The 19,805-nt window shown below is 37.4% G+C and overlaps 1 protein-coding gene across 1 annotated transcript in view; it reads left to right on the forward strand.

Annotated features, from left to right (window-relative positions):
- The first annotated feature begins 2,421 nt into the window (after positions 1-2,421).
- LOC132794028 (myocardin-related transcription factor B) overlaps positions 2,422-19,805 on the forward strand; it is a 49,168-nt gene continuing 31,784 nt past the window's right edge. Inside the window, exon 1 of the mRNA XM_060804244.1 lies at positions 2,422-3,163. Coding sequence (XP_060660227.1) covers positions 3,097-3,163 — 67 coding nt within the window. The 5' untranslated portion in view covers positions 2,422-3,096. The remainder of the gene's footprint in view (positions 3,164-19,805) is intronic.

Consider the following 19,805-nt stretch of genomic DNA (forward strand, 5'->3'; position numbering starts at 1 on the left):
TTTGTGTATGTGTGCAGGAGGCGGTGTCACTTGGGTTGAGGGGGCGTGGGCGTGGAAATTGGTTGATTGCGATTTATTTTTAACAACGCTGCGCTCGAAATGTCGTTTTCTATATACATTTTTCCAACACATATTTGATTGGACATCATCTATACTCGATGCGCGATAATAACGTGAGTTCAAATCAAAAAATTTATGCTATATTTATCTTAATTATTTGTCCGATTTCTAAATTTAAATTGCCAATTTACTTCAATCTCAGAAGAGAGGAAAACCAAATGAGAAGAGAAATAAAGAACAACACAGATAGGTGAAGAGTCTGTGCAATTACCTCTTTGATTAGTCATTCAGGTGTTTCTAGGCAAAACGTTTTGGCTGCCCACAATTGTTGCTGCTATGTTTAGATTAATTTATAAAAAAAAAATCATATAAATTATATTTGTTGTTATCGATAATTGGCCTCTTATAGCGGCGCTCGCCAATTTGTGAATTTGTTTATGCGAATTTATGCTCACTTATAGCGAAAGTTGTTGAGAACTTTGCGATTTATAATTTTGAAATGTCTAAGAAAACAAGGGGAATTAGAGACTTGAGGGAATGAATGACTTAAGAGCATTCAAAATTTGATTCTGTAAATTATTATATTATTATTTGTTTTTTATATACAGTGAAGCACCAAAAATGACATGAAGAACATATAAATTAGAATATTTAATATAAACGCAGTCCGGGAATAAATGACTCTAGAGAAAACATTACATTTTTATTGTTATATGTGCAATTTGACTTTTTTCTGCTACCCTCACAATTTATACAATAATGTACAAGTTATAAAGGATAATAAATAAATTAAAAGCACTCCTGTAGAGAAAAAATCAACATTTATGTTGGTTTGAGAATGTTATGTTTACATTTTAAGTATTTTGTACTATTCTGTAAATTTTAAAACTATTGCTTGAATCGTATTGAAATTATAATATGAAGCAAACTGAGATTGAATGACTTAAAATTACTTATGAGAAACAAACATCAACATTTATGTTAAGTTAGTTTTCGTTATATTTCCATTTAAACTTTATTTTGCTATCCAACAATTTTCAAGGCAATTGCATGTATAGAAACTATGAAATGTAATAAGAGGTCTTGAATGAAATGGCTCTAAAGTATTCCTGTAAATCAAAAATCAATATTTTTAAATGCTGAAAATTTCTACAAAATTACACGAAAAATATAGAAGTTACAACTTTAAAAAATATCAATAGAGTTTACAGAGCATCTCTTCGTCGATCAGACGTGACGAATTCACTCTTACTTGTTTCTTCAAGGTCGTTGTCTATTTGTTATTGCCGCTTAGCAAGGATTTTCATAGTGCTCCGCTTCTGCTTATGTGTATGTGTGTGTGTGTGTGTGCAGTTAAGATGTGCTGGCCAAATGCCAAATCTTTAGTATATACTATTATAAATCCTGAAGCAGTTGCGTGTTTAGTAACAGAGCTCTATTATAAGTAGAAATTTGCACTTGATATCAATAAACGAAGAGAACGATTGTGAATCTATTGTTGATAGATTAAAGAGAATAATGTTCATAATGATTCTTAATGTATTGTTGATGGATTAAAAAGAATAATGTTCATAATTCATAATTAGTTTAATAAGTATAGTAGATTAAAGTGTTTAAAGTGTCCAGATTTTATATTAATAATGTCAGTCAGTATTCTTTTGTTTGAAGATCTCAAAATGATTTCTAAAAACTTAAGGAACTACCTTGGTTCGATTTACGTCAATGGAACTTTTGTGCTTCAAATATCACCTGAAAAAATCAATTTATTCGAGTTTTTCGCTAATTGCTCGCACCTTGACCCACAAACCCACTTAGAGTGCGAATCTTCTATGGAATCCTGAATGCCGCGTCGAACAACTCGTCGCGTAGGGTGCAAAACACAAACCAAATTGCGGACGCGCGCAGCATACGAAGCAAAAAAATGGAAAAACTTTTTCAAAACTTTTCTCGAAACGATCTCCTGCTCTCATTCTAACTTATGCTCTTTTCGATCTTCCTCTCTCTCTATATCTGCGCTGTGTGACGTGCTCGCTATGCTATTTTCGAAAATCGTTTTCGAAACTCGAGAGAGCGTTAAAAGGAGCGTGAGAGCGAGAGAGAGAACGTTTGTGTTGTGGCCTGTGTTCGAAATGTGAAAGTTCATTGTTTCATTGAGGAAAATGGTGAAAAACTTTTTGTTGGCCGCGCCGACGCCAAATTATCTAACATTTGCTGAGAAAATTTCGTCGGTTTTTCGAAATTTTGTGTGTGTTCGAAATTTTCGAAAAAGAATACTCTTGGCTGGCTGACTGGCTGGCTGGCAATCGGTTTGGTTTGCTTGGATGCTTGCTTGCACGGCTCGACACGGCCGGTCCGTGAGTGTGTCTGCTCAGTGGTCTCTGCGGAGGTTTCACGTTTGAACGTCTCGTACAATATTCACGGAAAAAGCGCAATGTGAAAGCCGAAAGACTAGAAATAGCCACGGCGTGACGTCCCCAACCAAAACAGACTCGTAGACACACACTGACAGTAGCAAACCGAAGCGAACCCAGTTCAGATCGGTTGAGATCACAATCAAATCGTAACAGATTAGAATGGTTTAAGTGACGTTATCCTGAGAAAAGAGGGAACTGTGCTAAAAACGAAGAAGAAATGCTGTTAACATTCCAGAAAAAAAAACGAAAGTGCTAAAAAGATTTTGCAAAACAAAAAAGAAGAAAAGGCGACTCGATATTGCAGGCAGGTGGTTAAGACCCGCCGAACATCTAGAAAAATACCCCCGTAAGAAAAAAAAAACCGATCCGAACCTCAATCATTGCCAAACGCGAGTGTCGCGAGTGTGTGTGTGTGTGAGTGAGTGTTGAAAGTGTTGTGTTCCGAGTGTGTGTGTGTGTGTGTGTGTGTTGCAAACGATGTGCCAGCTGACATTGTGTTGGTTGTGAGGAAGGCGAAACAACAACCATCACAACAACAACAGCAACAGCAACAAGAAGAGGACTGAAGTGAAGTGTGTACGGTTGGAGGAGTAAAAACTGCAACGGAACCGGAACCGGGATCATGCCGATCATTGCCGATGCCACCGCCAACGATGAGCCACCAGCAAAATGTTGCAAATATTGTGAGGGTATGCCTAGAATTTATCCATATAATTTGAAAACAAATAAAAAAAAAACGATTGATCCTCGAAGCTCGGGAGTTCACTAACCCAAAAGCCAAAAACAAACTACGAAACTAGAAGAAAATACAAATACTATTTCTTAGTTCTTGGGTGTTGTATCTGGATTGCTGCTGCTGTGGCAATTAACTAGAAGGCAAATCCAAACATTGCATCCCCGAAATGTTTCAATCTCATTGCTTTGCTTTGCTCGCTTCAATTGAAAGATTTATGCGTAATTTACTTGCTCTCTTACGCGTTCTCTCTCTTTCGCTCACTCTCTCCCATTATCTCTGTCTCTGTCTACCGCCTCTCTGAGTCAGTCAGTCAGTCGGGCGGCACTTGACTGTGTCTTGACTGGCATTAACTTTGTGCCCCCGAGTTTGGCTCTTAGTTTGCCTTTCAGCATTTTGTTTGTTTTAATTTTCAGTGTTCAGTGTTCAGTGTTCTCTCTCTTCAAATTGTTGTTGCAAAGGAACGCCAGCAATTGCTGCTGTTGCTACTTTAGAGATGGGGGCACTTTGTTTTTCCTGCTTTCTGCTGCCACTAAAAAGCCGCTGACGTGACTACTTAAAATTTTTCAAAATCATGACAGCTAACCGGCCTCTGGGCCTACAAATTAGCCCCAGAAATTTTGATAATATTCATACATATATATATATTTTTTTTGAAAATATTTCTCGCCGGAAATGTCAAAACAATATCACCCAAAAAAACTTTATTTTAGTACCTTTAAAAATAGTGAAAACGTCTCGCAAAACTTAATGAAATGTCAACAAACTTTTGCCATGTATTCTGAGTCAACATTAAGGATCTCTTAATGCTAGATTAGCCTCGTTGTGTTATTATTTATTTGCGGAGCTTAACGGATTTAGTTTAGTTGCTGCCACAAATGGGGGCAATGTCAATTGGGAGGAGCCCTCGTTTGTTAACAAGCTGTTAATAATATATTTCACTTGTTTTGTGCTCACAATGTAAAAGATGCCAATGCAGACAATTTGCAATTATAGCATAGAAATAATGACTAATATATTTTGCTAAGGGAATGTGCTAACAACATGAATTAAACGTTTGCCAAAACATATGGCGAAAAGTGTTAAGCATTAAAATAAAATCAAAGAAAATTGGAAACAAATGAAAAACAATATTTACTAGACAATTGTCTCGCAGCTCAGTGCGGCCATTAATCATCTTTTGTATTTGCCTAAGGCGAAACAATAAAAAAGTTCGAAATTTCCATCACCCAAAAACAAAGCAGAGGCCTCAAAAATCAAACGTATTTAAAAATAAATAAATTATTGTAATACCCAGAATTGATCACACTAAAAAGGAGGAGGAGGCAGCAGCAACAGCATCGAGAGTGCGAGACAAGCAAATAATCGTAAAATGTCTTGTTTACAACAATGCGCATTGTTTACAAATAGTTGGAAAAGCCGCAAGAAAAACTAATTTCTGTGGTCCCAAAAGCCTTGACACTCTTTCAAAATAATTGTTGTTGTGATTTTTATGATTCCTTTCGATTTGCCTATATAGTCTGTATTATATAGACTGTGATATAGTAAAATCATTCTAGATATTCTAGATATTGTGCAGTTTAGCTTTGATATGGCAAAAATATAAAAGAATTGAAGAATTTTCATTTTGCCTGCCTGCTTTTTTTATGGCTTTTTTATTTACATGCAAAGCAGCGGACTGCGCTCAAAATTAGCCATCGTGCGACAATCAACAGCAGCAACAACAGCAACAACAACAACAATAATAAAATCAAATTTAATGAAAGCCAAATGAGAAATAAGAGGCAAAAGGGCCGCCTTCGTGTTTTTCTGTTCTGTTCTGTTCTGTTGCCTGTTGCCCGTTGTTTTTCCGACTGCTGCCTGCCTGCCTTTTTTTATGGCCATTTTCAATGTAATTTTTAGTGTTGAGTGGGGCACAAGGTGTTGTTGTTGCTGCTGTGTTCGAGTGATGCTTGTGTGTTTGTTTGTCCCGTTGTTTGTGCTCTTAAACACTTTAAGTAAGTGTCGCAGCTGCTATTTTTAGCCCCAACGTCTCCAAACGCCACCAACGCTGTGCTTTCTCCTCCTGTTTTGCCTTCTCCAGCATTTCTCCACATTTCGATTATATATATTTAACATGCTGAAAGCGAAGAGTTGCTAAAGTGTTTTGCTTTATTTGATAATCAACTTGGCAGCTTGCTGCATTAATTCACCTCAAATCAACTGCTTCTGCATCCAATCCAAATTGTTTGTATTTCATAAGCTTAATAATAAGCATAAAGTTCTGTGTAAAGTGAAAATATTTGCTATGTTTATTTTGTTACACATTACTTAAGCCTCAAGCTGATTAGCAAAGTTTAAAGTGCATCAGAATATTTGCTCAATAATTTTATTGTATTAAAGTGAAATTTCTTAACAATTCACTGCACCAGCAATTAATAATTAATGCTATTATTCATAAACTAAAATGATAAACCTGCATAGTTAAATATTGTGTGGTATGTGTATTTTGTTATAGAAAAGTGAATTTTGAGCAGTAGAATATTTACACTTTTATTTGTTAACTGTTAATCATTAAAATCTATCTTATTCGTAAACTAAAATCATAAAGTTGCATAGCTAAATATTTTGTGCTATGTTTATTTTGTTATGCAAAAGTGCTTTGGAAGCAGTTTAATGTTTGTGCATCAATTCTAATGCAACAAAGACAAATCTATTAAACAATTCACTGCAAAATCAATAACTAAAGTTTCTATTCATAATCTAAAATGATAAATGTTGATTTCTGAGTAAACTTGCATAGGAATACATGCTTTTCCATGTTTATTGTGTTACACAAAAGTACATAGAAACTAGTTGAATATAGAAATACTTAAGCGTGTAAAGTTTAGAATTTATTTTACTTAAGACTCGAGAAAAGTCTTAAGTGCATTTTAAACAGTCGAATGTTTCGATATACAATATTATTAATGCTAATATATGAATAGAAAGTAGATCGAAAATTTGTACTCAATTCACTGCAAAAGCTCTAAATCGTTTACCTTTTTGAAAAGGTAATCGCATTAAACTTCAACCAAAACCATCACTTGATATTTGTGTTTTAGTTTGCTGTCAAGTTGTCAAACTAGTTGGTAAATATAATCCCACAAATTGAACTGCTTTGCTGTAGCTATTAGCTAAAGTATTAGCTTTAGCGCACAAATTTGTATAAAATATTTAAAGTTCTGTTGTGCATGCACTCACTCTAGTTGATGATAAGAGCTTTACGATGGTTTTTGGCCCGAGTGGCAAATGAAAATCAATTGAAATCCCTTTTGGCTGCTTCAGTCAACAAAACATATTTGAAATTGCCGCTGGACGCGCAACAAAGTGGCAAATAAATTTGCACTTGCATCATCAACAGTGGCGGTGGCAGCAACAAAAGCAACAGCAACAGCAAAAGCAACAACGAACAAAAATTCTCTGATATCCATGGCAGCCAGGGCGTCGTGTTCAATTGTTTTTGGCCTAGCTGCGCGCCAAAGTGTGAAAAACATGCCGCAAAATTGCCGAAAAAGCCACACGCACTCACACACACACAAAAATACAAACATACATGCACAGAGAGCAACAGCAGCAGCAGACACATGGAAGCTGTTGTTTCTGTTTTGTATTTTGCCCATTTTTGTAGTCAAATTTCGTTTGGCTGCTGTCTGAATCAGCCGCGTCTCGCTGACGTCTTTGCCGTGGCTGCGCGGTACAACGTGGCGTATGAATAATTTTGTTGTTTTCGGTTTTGCGCAATGTTTACACACACACACACACACACACACACAGACGGAGGCTCTCATACATGTGCACGCCAAAGTCAAAATTCATGTAAAACGTTGTGTCGAGGCTAAAGAGAGTCGTGATTGAAAAGGGGAGGAAGAAAGAGGGAGTCGGAGGCAGGCGCGTATTTGGTTTGGTTTACGGGCGGTTACGAGCATTGTCGGCCATTGTCGGGAGCTTGTGCATTACTTTTGCATATTGCAGACATATGTTCGACAGAGCAACAGGCCGCTGTTTCGCTTTTCCGAAAAGTTTTTCCCTCGAAGTTTTTCAGCAACTACGCCGCGCCTCCTCCGCATTTGATTAGCGTTGAATGCGAATGCTGCTGCCTCGGAATTCGCCGGAAAAAATTCAAATGAAAGCTCACGCATTTGTGCAAATAAACAAAAGGAACAATGGCGAAAAAAAAAACGAATGAAAGGAAGCTAAATTTGTGTGTGTGTGTTTGTCTGTGTATGTGTTTTGCATTCCAGTTTTACAAGCAGCGAACGAGAAAGAGAGTCAGAGAGATAAAGAGAATGATACTGAGACAAATTGTGTTGTATATAGCAATATCTCTCTAGCAATCTGCAGGTGTGTTTGCCTTTATGTTTTTATTGTTTTTATGTATTTTTAAATTCTTTTCATTTCGCTTTCTGTGCGCTGGCTTATTGAAAAATATTTTTCTTGGCAATTACCGAGTACATCGAAGTTCTGCTCTTCCACGTTGCCGTGCAACATGTGTGTGTTCCACACACCCCCCTCCTCTCTACTTCTCTTCTCCTTCTCTAAGGTCATTCTCCATGTTCTGCTCGCAATTTTGCTTTATATATTTAATAAGCTTCAACTGTTTCTCTTCAATTGCAATTGGCTGTGTGTAGCGACGTTTTATTGAAATGGAATTCCATTTTCCATGTTTTTCGATCTCTCTCTCTCTCTCTTTTTGTTGCTTGTAAAATGCAACAATTTGTATTCATGGCGAGCTCGAGTCATGGATGATGTAGCATGACCATTCTTCCTTCAATTACACCTCGCTGCATGGATTCCTTTGCCTTGGAGGGGCGACCTTGATTTTGAACTCATTCGCTGCGGATTGCAGCATTAAAATTGAGGCCAATGGCTGAGTAATTGGGTCGCCGCATGGGATTTTGCCATTTTGAACAGGTATCAACTATGGTTATTGAACTTGCTCAAAACTAATCAAAATTGAGCAAGGGTTGGTTTGATGCACAACTAAAAATAGTTTGCCTTAAAGTTGTTTCTTGAATATTGCATTAATTTGCCTTTAGCTTAGCTGACAGTCTTTTTGAAACTGCTGAAAATGTACTCTAATTTAATTGCTTAAAAGTTTTGTTTCTAATATCTGGCCAAAATTGCATTTAATTCAATTAAAGAAGCTTGCAACTTTTTTCAATGTTTAGTATGCGTATATTACATTATGCTTATGGTGAACTTTTATGACATATGAAGCTGCCTAAATTTTACTAAATTTTTCTGTTGTCTATTAGACTGTTGTCTACACATTGCCTCATAAATTATGCTTTCTGTTAATTTGAACCACACATGAACAACATTGTTTTTAAATCGTCTGCGATGCAACTTGCAACTTAATTATTCTCTATATTTTGGCTGAACATTAATGTTAAATTTAGCTAATTATGAATTTGAAACATAAATGAATGTTTAGCTTTTAAGTCAGTTGAAGCTGGCTAAAAATGTTTAATGGAAAATTGCATTAAATTCGTTTGTCCAACAATTTCAAACTCTTTTCTATACTAAGTCTGTAAATATAATACAAGTAACAGAGGTGGATGCTAGTCGATAGACTCTATCGGTACCGGTTGGCGTTACCAACTCGATAGGCACTAAGCTATCGGTCGTCATCAGTTGTTGAAAGAAGATCATCAGTCGTGACAAGTTGAACAGAAGCAACAGCAATCGTCAGTCGTAAAGAAAGCATTTGTCAGCAGGAAGAAGTATTAGTCATTTTAATCACACTTTTACACATATCATTTAATCATATATTAAATATTCTTTGAAAAAGTTGTTTGTGACATAAATTTAAACTAAATCGTATCACACTTTATCCAAGTTTAAAGTTGGTGTGGAAATTGCGAGAAACAACGAGATGATTAAATTAAATAGTTGCGGTTTTTCCTTGCTCAGTAGGTTATGGTTTATCGCATATTTGTTTGCGCTTTAAGCATAGAGATCTCACTCATGCCACAGTTATTCAAGCAACCCACATCACATTTACACCCACACACTCACACTTTCGTACACACACTCACATTGAAGACTCCGGCGCACGCCTCATTAGAACACCTTTCAGTTTGCTGTGTAATTTTCGCAACATTTTTAATGGCGTGCGGGGACATTTTGGCACTCGAGTGACCGTGTGGCAGCCCCCGCTGTCTAAATCATCCCCTGTCACAGTCTTTCCCCTCGTCTCTTCTTCTGCTTCACTTGTGGCCGCAAGGCAAACGCACTTGCGCTCACTCTCTCTCTCTCTCTCTCTCTCTCTCTCTCTCTTTCATTGCGTCGCACGCAAAACTATTTAGAGAAGTGTCAAGAAATGTCTGCATTGGCGTTGCCATTGCTGTTGCAACAATTTCGCCAACGTTTGTCGACGTCGTTGCCGTTTGTTGCCGTTGTTGCTGTTGCTGTTGTCGTCGTGCGTCGTCGACACAGCTGTAGTTGCAGTCACACGCCATGCCACGCCCCACATTGCGTCTTATTGCCAGTTCGTTATATGCGGGCGGTCGTTGATAAATTACAAAACATTGCGCCGGCTATTTTAAATGTGGCATAAAATTTGCATTTTATATTTCGAATTTTTTCCTCTTTTTTTTTTTCGGTATTTTTAAATAACATCGCACACACATTTTTTTGCCGCTGTCATCGAATCGAGGTTGAATCCTCAACACTCTAAAAAACAGCCTAATCTAGCCAAAAAACGTGGGCGTCCTGCAAACTGTGTCACATTGCTCATTAGCTCGGGTGCATGAAGCATTTCTTTTTATTCTAAGAGTGAAAGCAACAACAACAATAATAACAACAACAACAACAACAACGAGAACAAAAACAAACAAAATCAACACAAATATAAATAAAATAGAATAGAATAGAACAAACTCTGAACAAAACAATTGCCAAAAAGCCAAAACGAAAATTTGTCATTTGCGTTGCGCATTGCGTTTGTTTTGTTTGGCGTTTTCTGATTTATTTTCACTTTGACAAATGCACAAAAATTTGACCATGGCACGTCAAGAAGTGTGGTCATTGTATTTTTAATGCCACTTCGATATAGATAAATTGCCAACAGGCGTTTTCGCTGCAATCGTCGTCGTCCCCAAGGAACATCCACTCCCACTCACCTCCCCCCCGTTCGTCGCAGCACAAAATTCCCAGTCGAAATTCGACTCAGAGTGAAACTCGTGATATGACTGTCTAATTAGCTGCAATAGCAAAATCTCAACTAATGCTGATCGATGTGAGATTTGTGTGTGTGGATTGCAAGTAATTGGAAATGTAATCCTCCGAGATGGAAACGAGATATCATCTGTTCTTCAATGTCGTAAATTGAAATGGGCAGGTTATGATGTTCATGTTGACGGCAGCTACTATTTAAGGGATTAGGTGGCGCAGATTTAAGCAAGTCGCTTTAATTAAACTGTATAAATAGATAAAGTATGAGCTAGCTTTGTGAATAGATAAACTATTCTTTATTCATTCCATTACTTAATCTATAAGCTATAAATTATTCTTCATACATTTTGCTTCTAAAACTATTAGCTATAAATTCACTTTAAAAATTTCTATGAAAACTAACCCATAAAAGTATTTTATTTAATTAGATTTCGGCTTGCATTTTACATATTTTTTGCATTGTATTAAGTAAAGCAATTTCCACAAAAACCTCAAAATATCTTCGAGGCTTTCGCTCTAAATTACTGCTGAAATTGCAGTCTAAAAATAACTAAATGTTGTCTGTGGTAAAGTCAAGTTACCAGCATTTATTTGTTGGTCAAGTTCTGATGCAGCTGTTTGCGTTGTGTGTGTTTTTTTAATCCAGTCAGATTTTACATTGAAAAAGTTGTTGCAAATTTCATATTTTGCAATTATAAAGTTTCCCCTTTCGCAGCCGACTGACAATTAAAGTCTGTGCCTGCCTTGATAACTATATTTCCAGCGAAGCAGCATCAGCAGCAAAAGCAAGAACAAGAGCCACACACAACAGCTGTCTAGATATAATTGTGATGGCCCTGCCTAGAGGTGCGCTCCTTTGGGGCCTGTATATTAATAACTAGAAATTGTCAGGCACTTGATGTGGGTCAAACATGGCAAATAGTCAGGCGGCGGCGCTGCAGTCCGTCTATAAATAAAGCAGCTTCAAGTGAAGTTGAAACAGGTGCATGCCACAGTCATGAGCAGCAGTCGAGCAGCAGTCGAGCAGCAGTCGAGCAGCGTGTGGGGAATGCAATAAAGTTTGCTGTTTTATGTAGTTGGCAATGTTGTTGTTGATTTGCGTACATGTTTTGGTCCAGCAGAAAGTACTACAACTACCATGCTCTTGTCCTCCACTTGGATACTGGCACTTTACTGTTTGATTCTTTGCACTCTGAACTTTTCACATTGCAGTTTGCAGTTTTCAGTTCTCAGTTCTCAGTTTGCCATTTGGCATAGCAGTTTTTGCATGTGTCAGGGCACAAAATTGCATTCAACTCTCGTGCATTGGCAGAGCAAATCTACAAATCTGCAGCACGGGCAGCAGACAGCAGGCGGTACGTGGCATCAACTTTTCAATTTCTCACACAAATCCCACTCGCACACACACACACTCACTTGGTTGTTGTCCATGTCAGTTACGTGGACCGACAATGCAATCAACATAAATACAAATCCCCAAACTATTTTAATGTTGACTCGTGGCATCCGCAAACTGAGGTCGCCACTGCAGTTCCTGTTGTTGTCTTAATGGAAAAGTTATCCCTCAACAAGCCCCCCCCCATCCTGAATTCAACCCCTTTGCAAAGTTGTCAACTTAAAAGGGCATAAAAAGTAATTTTGGCTGGCCAACTGGGCGTATGTGCAATGCGCACATAACACACATTGTCGCTGTCACTCTCTCGCTCTCTCTGCTCGCTGCTGGTGGCGCCATCTATCGCTTAAGCCCTTAAGTTGTCCTAAGCTCCCCGCGCCAACATTGTGTGGCGTTCACGTTCACGTAAACCGTGCGCCTCTTAAATGGAATTACTTGCCGCAGTTTTGGGGTTGACTAAGGGAAAACTATTGCAGTGCGGTCAGCACTTTACAATTTGCATGCAATATGTTTTAAATTAAAGCAAATACTTTGTAAAAACAATGTTAATAAAATCGTCGCGAATCGATCGTAAATTCTGTCTACAACGTGCCTTTTTATTTACTTATTAAGTACGGTTATTATTATGGTTTATATCAAGCTTTAAATGACTGCAACGTGCCTAAATTGAGCATGAAATTTATGACTTTTAGTGACCTATGCATAGCAACGAATATAATGACATTTTAGAGCGTACAATTCGTCAGTGCTTTACATGAATCACAGCACTCGTTTCCATTATTGAGTAATACTCTTTGTAAAGTATTAAATTAATTCATGTATTAAGTTGAGAAAACTTTAACATTGCCAGCTTAATAATATTTAATAGCTTAGTTTCCATATTTTGTGTTAATAATGCCATTGGGGCCATTTAATGGAATATTTCTTTAATTTGGCATAAAACCTTTAAGCTACCTTGAGAGCTTCGACACGTGTTGAGAGCTGCTGGCGAACTCTGATTGTGCCATTGTTGTGACAACCTCTTTCTAGTTTCGTCAGGGTAAAGTTTATCCAACTCTTGCCCGCTTAAAGGTAAACACAGAGAGAGAGAGAGAGACAGCCGCTGGCCTTAGCCTGGTCAAGCCGAGAACCTGGACAAACACACACGCTAAGTTGATCAACAATGCGAATGCCTTGAGGCACTCGTTGCTGTTGCTGTTCTTGTTATCATTTCTTGGTTTCGGGTTGTGCTGCAAGTATTTGACCAAAATCTCTCTGGGAAAATAAATATATACTGACTCAGTTTGTTTGGCAGCTAATTGAAAATCGTTTCCTGACAAGCTGTTGCTGTTGCTGCAAAAAAAAGACGCCAACGATGAAAGAAGTGTGTGCGGAATCGTTGAACTTTGTGCTCGATAATAGCGAACCCTGCCACGCCTCTTCGAAGCATATGCAGACACTTTGTTTGGTTCATTGACATTTTGGCAATTTGTTGCCATTAGCTCGGCGAGCAGCCGGCCGTTTGTGTCCTCATTTGAAAGCACAACAAATAAATATGGAAATTATGGAAAAAATTGTGGCACGCAGCATAATGAAAATGTAACTCAGCAAAGTCTTTGAGGCGCCTTAGATATATTTGCTCTGATTTTTTTTTTCCTTCTTTCTAATTTTTAAATGGCAATTAACACATTATGGTATTGGATTTGATATTGGATTTTTCGATTGTTATGGCCAATTCACATGATGCCCATATTTCGATCAATTTCGATTTTTGCCACCTTGCGGTTAATTGATGGCGCCCGGTCAGTCGCCCGGTCTTCGGCCAAACTAATTTGGCCAGTGTGTGTTGTGTGTGGAAATTTGTTCATTTGTGCATAAATTGCTCTCGTTGACTTGTTGTTTAGTTTCCATTCATGTTCATTTTCATTTCATTTGTTTTTCTGCCTTGGCCTGTCATGGTATTTGACTTTTTTATTGGTGTTTTTTTCTGGTTTTGTACTTGCGCATTTCCCATTTCCCATATCCAGCAATTGTTGTTTACATTCCGTTTACTCAAAACATTTATACGATCGATGCGTTGATTTAGTCACACTCACTACGCTAAATACAATTGTACTTAAAATTCGATTGGCACTCTCGGGTACGGGCGAAATGTTGTTAATCGTTTGAAATTGATTCGAATTCGAGTTGGCGTTGGAGTGTCGGCTATATCATATAATGATCATAAATTTTGATGTGCCTGCATTTATTTTTAAACCAATTTCCGACTCATCTTCGACTCGTAGTTTTTATATCAACTTTATTTTATTATTTATCTTGCTATGCGTGTGTGTGTTCGGTGTGTGCTTCTGTGTGTTTGTGTGTGTGTGTGTGTGTGGCTGGCATTTAATGTGTGTATATGCTTGTCAGGCTTTTTAGAATTTATGTTATGTTTTTCACATACATTCTTTGGTTTGTCTGCTGCCGGTTTTCATTCGCTTTTCATTATATTTTTTAATACCCTGTAGTCGTAAAATAAAACAAGGGGTGTACTATGAAAGAATCTATATATTTTTATTAGGAGAAAGCGTCGCAAATTTTAACGAATTTTATTAAAATCACTTTTGACAGCTTAAGCTTTTAACACTTGTTTAACACTCTTGTTGCAAATATTTCATAAAGATTATTAGTATAATTAAAAAGTAAAAGTAAAAGAGTTTACTAAGGTTGTTGAAGTTTGGCTAGAAAAATTTAGTACTGTTAGATCCCATGCAACTTTTACCATTTAAGTTAATATATAATAAAAACATAATATTCTTTTAAAATACCATCACAATTTTGGTTTAGTATTTTTTTTTAATTTTCAGTATGTTAATGAATTTGTAGTATTTGTTCTGGTATTATTTTGTATTATGCTTTTAGTATTCTTTTAGCATTTTATGAGCAAAAATAATTATTAGGTTTGCTATTGCATAAATTCCAAAATAATATTTAACTATAATACTAAGTAACTCTAAATAATACTAATAAAAACTAAAAATATCTAACTACTGGGAGTATTTTAGTAGCGTATTCCTTTTTCTTTTTCCATTTTATTGTGTATAGAAATCTCTTGCTTAGGTCGTCAGTATCGCCGTGTGTCCAGGGCTAGAAAACAGTGTCAGTGCCAACACCAATCCCACCATATCCCAAACCCATACCCAGGCAATCCCAAAGAACTTCCCAGTCCCAGTATCAGAGAGACAGACACATCGACCATGGCGCAACAGATTTCTTTGCCTCCACACGCATTTGACTTTCAAATGAAGGACAAATATTGAATGGTCGAGAGCCAAGCAACAAACAAACAACGACGACAATAACAACAACAACAACAACAGTCACAATGCCATGCCCCTCCATTCTAACAACAACGACAGACTCGTCGACGTGGCAATTGCTAGCAGAGAGAGGGGGGAGGGAAAGACGGGGGACAGCTAGCATAATGTTGAGGGCGGACTATAAAAGTTTTGCAGTCGAAATTTCTCGGTTTTAGATCTGGAGGTGTGCAGTCAGTCTGTGTGTGTGTGTGTGTGTGTGTGTGTCTCGTTTTTATTTCGACTTTGTTCTTGTTTTGAGGTTTTGAATATAAATTATGTGCGTAATTTGATTTTAAACTGTCCGTTATTGCCAGCTTCTTTTATGCTCTATGTCCCAGATTATTGAGAAATTTGTCACTAATAGAAAAAGGTTACGACAACTGTGTTTGCCCATAAAGATATCGAAGAAATCTTCTTCTCTGTAAATAAATCGCAGTAGAGTATTTGAGTTTCGGCATGAAATTTTTATGTTGTTTGTGTGTGCTGCAGACATATTTTAGTTTCTTATTTTTATTAGATTCTTGATTTAATTTGAGTTTTGTGCAGATTTTTCTTGTATTTTCTTCGGGGTTTTTATTCGAAAGATGGTTTTTGTTTAAAACTTTTATTATGCGCTCGCGCTCCGCTCGCTGTATGGTGGATAAATATCCATTTTTAAGTTTGCTTCGCTTAGTTTTTATTTATGCGGCACACAAAAACTCAGACAAAGATCAAGAACTGAGGATGGGGTCTGACTGCTGGCGGATCGGCCAGCAGCATTATAAATAGATGGGGCAACAAGAACGTCGCCACTTAAGCCAGCTCGGGGCAGCAACAAATTTTATCGACACGAGCCAACTGTCAGCCCAAAAGCAGCAACAGCGCCAACAGAGAGAGACAGAGCTGTGGCATGCAAATCTAAGCATTGTCAGCCATGTTGAGCCCCAAACGGCAAAGTTTTTTAGCCCAAATAAGCGCAAAAATACGCGCATGCCACGCACTTGTATCTCAAAGATACGCCACGGCATCAGCATCAACAGCAATGCAAATAACTTGGCACGCAGTCACAGCCAGACGGACGGACAGACAGACGGACGGACAGTCGGACAGATAGGCTGACTGACGATGTCGTGGCCATGCATGAGCAAAGATTCTAATGCAATTTTCATTTTGGCTCGGCCTACAGCTCTGCTCTGAGACTAGTCAAGAGATGAGTTGCGAAGTTGCTGGCATAGGAAAGAGGGAAGGGAAGCGGGGGGGAATCTCCTCGTATCCGTGCAGTTTTTGGTCTTGTTTATTTAGGACCCTGCATAAAAAATGCACAGCATTTGTTCGCCTTTTCTGTCGTCTGATTCTTTTATTATTATTTTTGTGGCTTTCTTTTCAGTTGTTTCTCGCATTGTGTGCAAGTTTTATTTAGTCTAGCATTGGCATCGCTTTTGCTTTCTTGTAATTAATTTTGCTGGCCAAACACACAAAAAAACAAAAAAAAAAAATCCTTTCCATTTTGTGACTTGATTTGGCTTTGTTTATTTTGCGCATTTGGTCAGCGATAATGCTTCAATGCAGCATCGATCTGCTCAGACATATACTCTCGGTCTCTTTTGCTTTTGTGTAATGTGCTGTGCTGGTGCTGTTCTGTTCTGTTTGGTTCTCTACTGATGCACATCAAACGACAAGGCGCATTTTTTTGCGTACTTGAAAGCACTTTCGAAAATAGCGCCGTATTTAGGTTTTAGGTCGTTTCTACCAAACGCATTCAATGCGCATCACTTTGACGTTTGCCAAGCTCTATAAAATGCCCAGACACACACTCAGCCAGTCAGTCACTCAGACAGTTAGTCAGTCAGTCAGTTAGTGTTTTGCAGTTTGTTGAGGCTGACACACTCACGATGTCAACAGAACTATTTCATATCTATTCACAAATATTTGCTACACTTTGACAAAGCAAAGCTACTAAAAGCTGTTAAATCAAGCTGAACTATTTTTGTCTCTACATTACTAAATGTAACATAGATGGTGAGCATAGATGAAAATACGGTTCAATTGAGCTGGGAATAGACAAAGTGGATTTCACATTTTGAGACCCTTTTCGTTTTTACACTAAAAGTGAAAAAAGTTCTATTGAACACGTTAAAGTTTTTTCTTTATTGAGAGTACTCAATATAAATATATAACTGTAAGGTAAATAAATAGTAAAATATTTATAAATTGAACTGGGAATGAACAAAGTGGATTTAACATTTATAGACAATAGCTATAATAGCTAGCAATTTATAGATGTAAATAAATAATATAATGTCTGTCAATGGAACTTGGAATGCAGACAGTTGACAGACGCTTCCCTTTAAATGAAATTAAAAGAGGTCTACTGAGTTTAATTGGACTTTTAGAAAATGTTTCTAAATTTAGAGTATGCCATCTAATTTCAATTATTATTATAATTTGATAACTAAATAATATACATTTTAATTCAATTTAAAACAAATCTTATTTAATAATTGAATTAGGAATAAAAAAAGTCTTTAGACTTTTTTTTTTTTTTTGTTACAAAATTTTAATAACTTTAAGTTCTAACGCTTAATAACTAAAAAATTAAAAGAAATCACAAATGCTATTTAATTTGCAATATCAATGAACTCTAAAAATACATATATCTTGGCAATAATTTAATATGGTAGTTTAGCTTGAAAACAGCTAAAATGGCATCATTGGTCGCAGCATAGAATCATTGCGGCGGCCTTCTGCAAAGCGTCAGCGCAATCGAACACACCTGAGAAATCAATCAATCGATTTGTTCAACTGTAACAGACACGAGAGATAGCACAGCATTTGAGGGGTGGCATGAGAGACAGAGACAGAGGTGGAAAGAGAGAGAGTGATAAAGAGAAGAGTCTGAACAATCAGCCGCAACATGTTGTCAACAAATTTAAACGCTTGATAAAAATGCTGACTAGCCGACTGCGCCAAATAACCGCTGGCTGAAAAGTTTGCTTTGACTGTTGTGTGTGTGTGTGGGCGGTGACTGTGGCCAATGGGGGGCGTGGCAGGGTGTGCTGTCAATTGTCAGGCGACTGCAGCACATGTAAATAACTTCCAAAAAAGAAAAAAGAATACAGAAGCGAGGAAAACAAAAGAAAACAATAAAAATAAAAATAAAGAACAAGGCAAAACGACAAGCCTGTGGCTAAAAGTATTTATGAATGTGTGTGTGTGAGTGAGTGTTGTTATGTGTGTGTGTGTGTGCGTGTTGATTTCTCTTTGAGCAGATTTGAGAATGTAACTTTGACTTTGTGATAAAATTCAACAAACTTGAAGGTAGCCAAGAAGCTGATGGAAAAAAGCTTTTGGAGGGGAAAACTTTGACCAAAACCCGAACATAACTGAAAATCTTGTCAAATGCTTTTGACAGTTGCCATCAAAGCAAATGCAGCGCCCCCATTTGATTTACGCCGTCCAGCGAAAAGCGTGGAAAATTTTCACGCACACGCACAACATAACGCACACACTACATACCACATACCATGTAAATATTTGAAGAAGATGAAAATTTGAAGGGGGAAGGTGGCCAAACGCTGACAACTGTTGCCCATTTCCGTTTGGCCTTGTGCAATGACGCCGCCAACGAAGGCAAAGTTCAATGGGCAAATTCTAGAGCGTGGGAAGTCCTGCTGATGATGCTTCACCTCCCAGCTCCTTTTGCTTTTTGTCCTGTACTGGAAATCAGCTTAGATACTTAGTTACAATGCGTGAACAAGTTGCGTTGGCAACTTTTGCACTCAATCGCCTCAGTTGACTGCTGCGTACACAAAAGTCAACACTGAACTCAGTTCTCTGTGTCCCAATGCTGTCGTCTATTTTTGGACAAGATTTGTTGCGTTCCATTTTCACTTTTCCGAATGTTGTTATGCGCGCCCCGCACAAGAAAAACTTTTTACCTTTGACGCTGCGTGCCTTAAGGTAGCACACACTAAATAATTATAGATATACACACACACATAGATATTCGTATGTGGAAAATGTAGGGAAAATGCTAGATGACTTTTACAGCATTCGAGTGGGCGCGAATGTGTCCCAATTTTAGTCAGCATCCAAGAGAGACAGATGTATTAATCTGGCATATTAATACGTTCAGCTCCCAAACTTTGTTTGCCAACTTTGAAAAAGGTTCTCTCTATTATAGAAAGGTTTGAGTTTCGATAACTTTTCCAAAATAAAAAAGAACTGCATAAATTTTCCTATATTGATACTTAAATCACATTTACCCAAGTTCATTGTGGGCAGAATTGAGAATATATGAATATGCTTAAAATTGCTTTAAAATTCTTATCTTAAATCTTCCATGAAATTCCAATGAGCAAAACAACAAACAAAAAATGCTGATGAGAAATGCGAAATTAATTAAAAGTTATGCGAATGAAATGATGAAAAATGAAAGCAGAATGCGTTGTCCACAAAATGAAATGCAGAGAAATAATAAATAAATTAAATGCTAATAAATTTCAAATTAAATAGACAAAATATTTGTTGGTCGTTGTCTTTTTGTTGTTTGGGTTTGCTGTTTGGCATAAACAATGATGATTAATGTTAATGCAGGAAAATTAAAGGCAAAGTGCGAGTGAAGCGAAATGTGAAAAACATGAACAATTGGCAAATGTCGCACACACATCCATCATAATCTGTGGCCAGTCTTCAGTCATTCAGTGACTCAG

The sequence above is a fragment of the Drosophila nasuta genome, chromosome 3 (genome assembly GCF_023558535.2).
Source record: "Drosophila nasuta strain 15112-1781.00 chromosome 3, ASM2355853v1, whole genome shotgun sequence".
Classification (NCBI taxonomy): domain Eukaryota; kingdom Metazoa; phylum Arthropoda; class Insecta; order Diptera; family Drosophilidae; genus Drosophila; species Drosophila nasuta.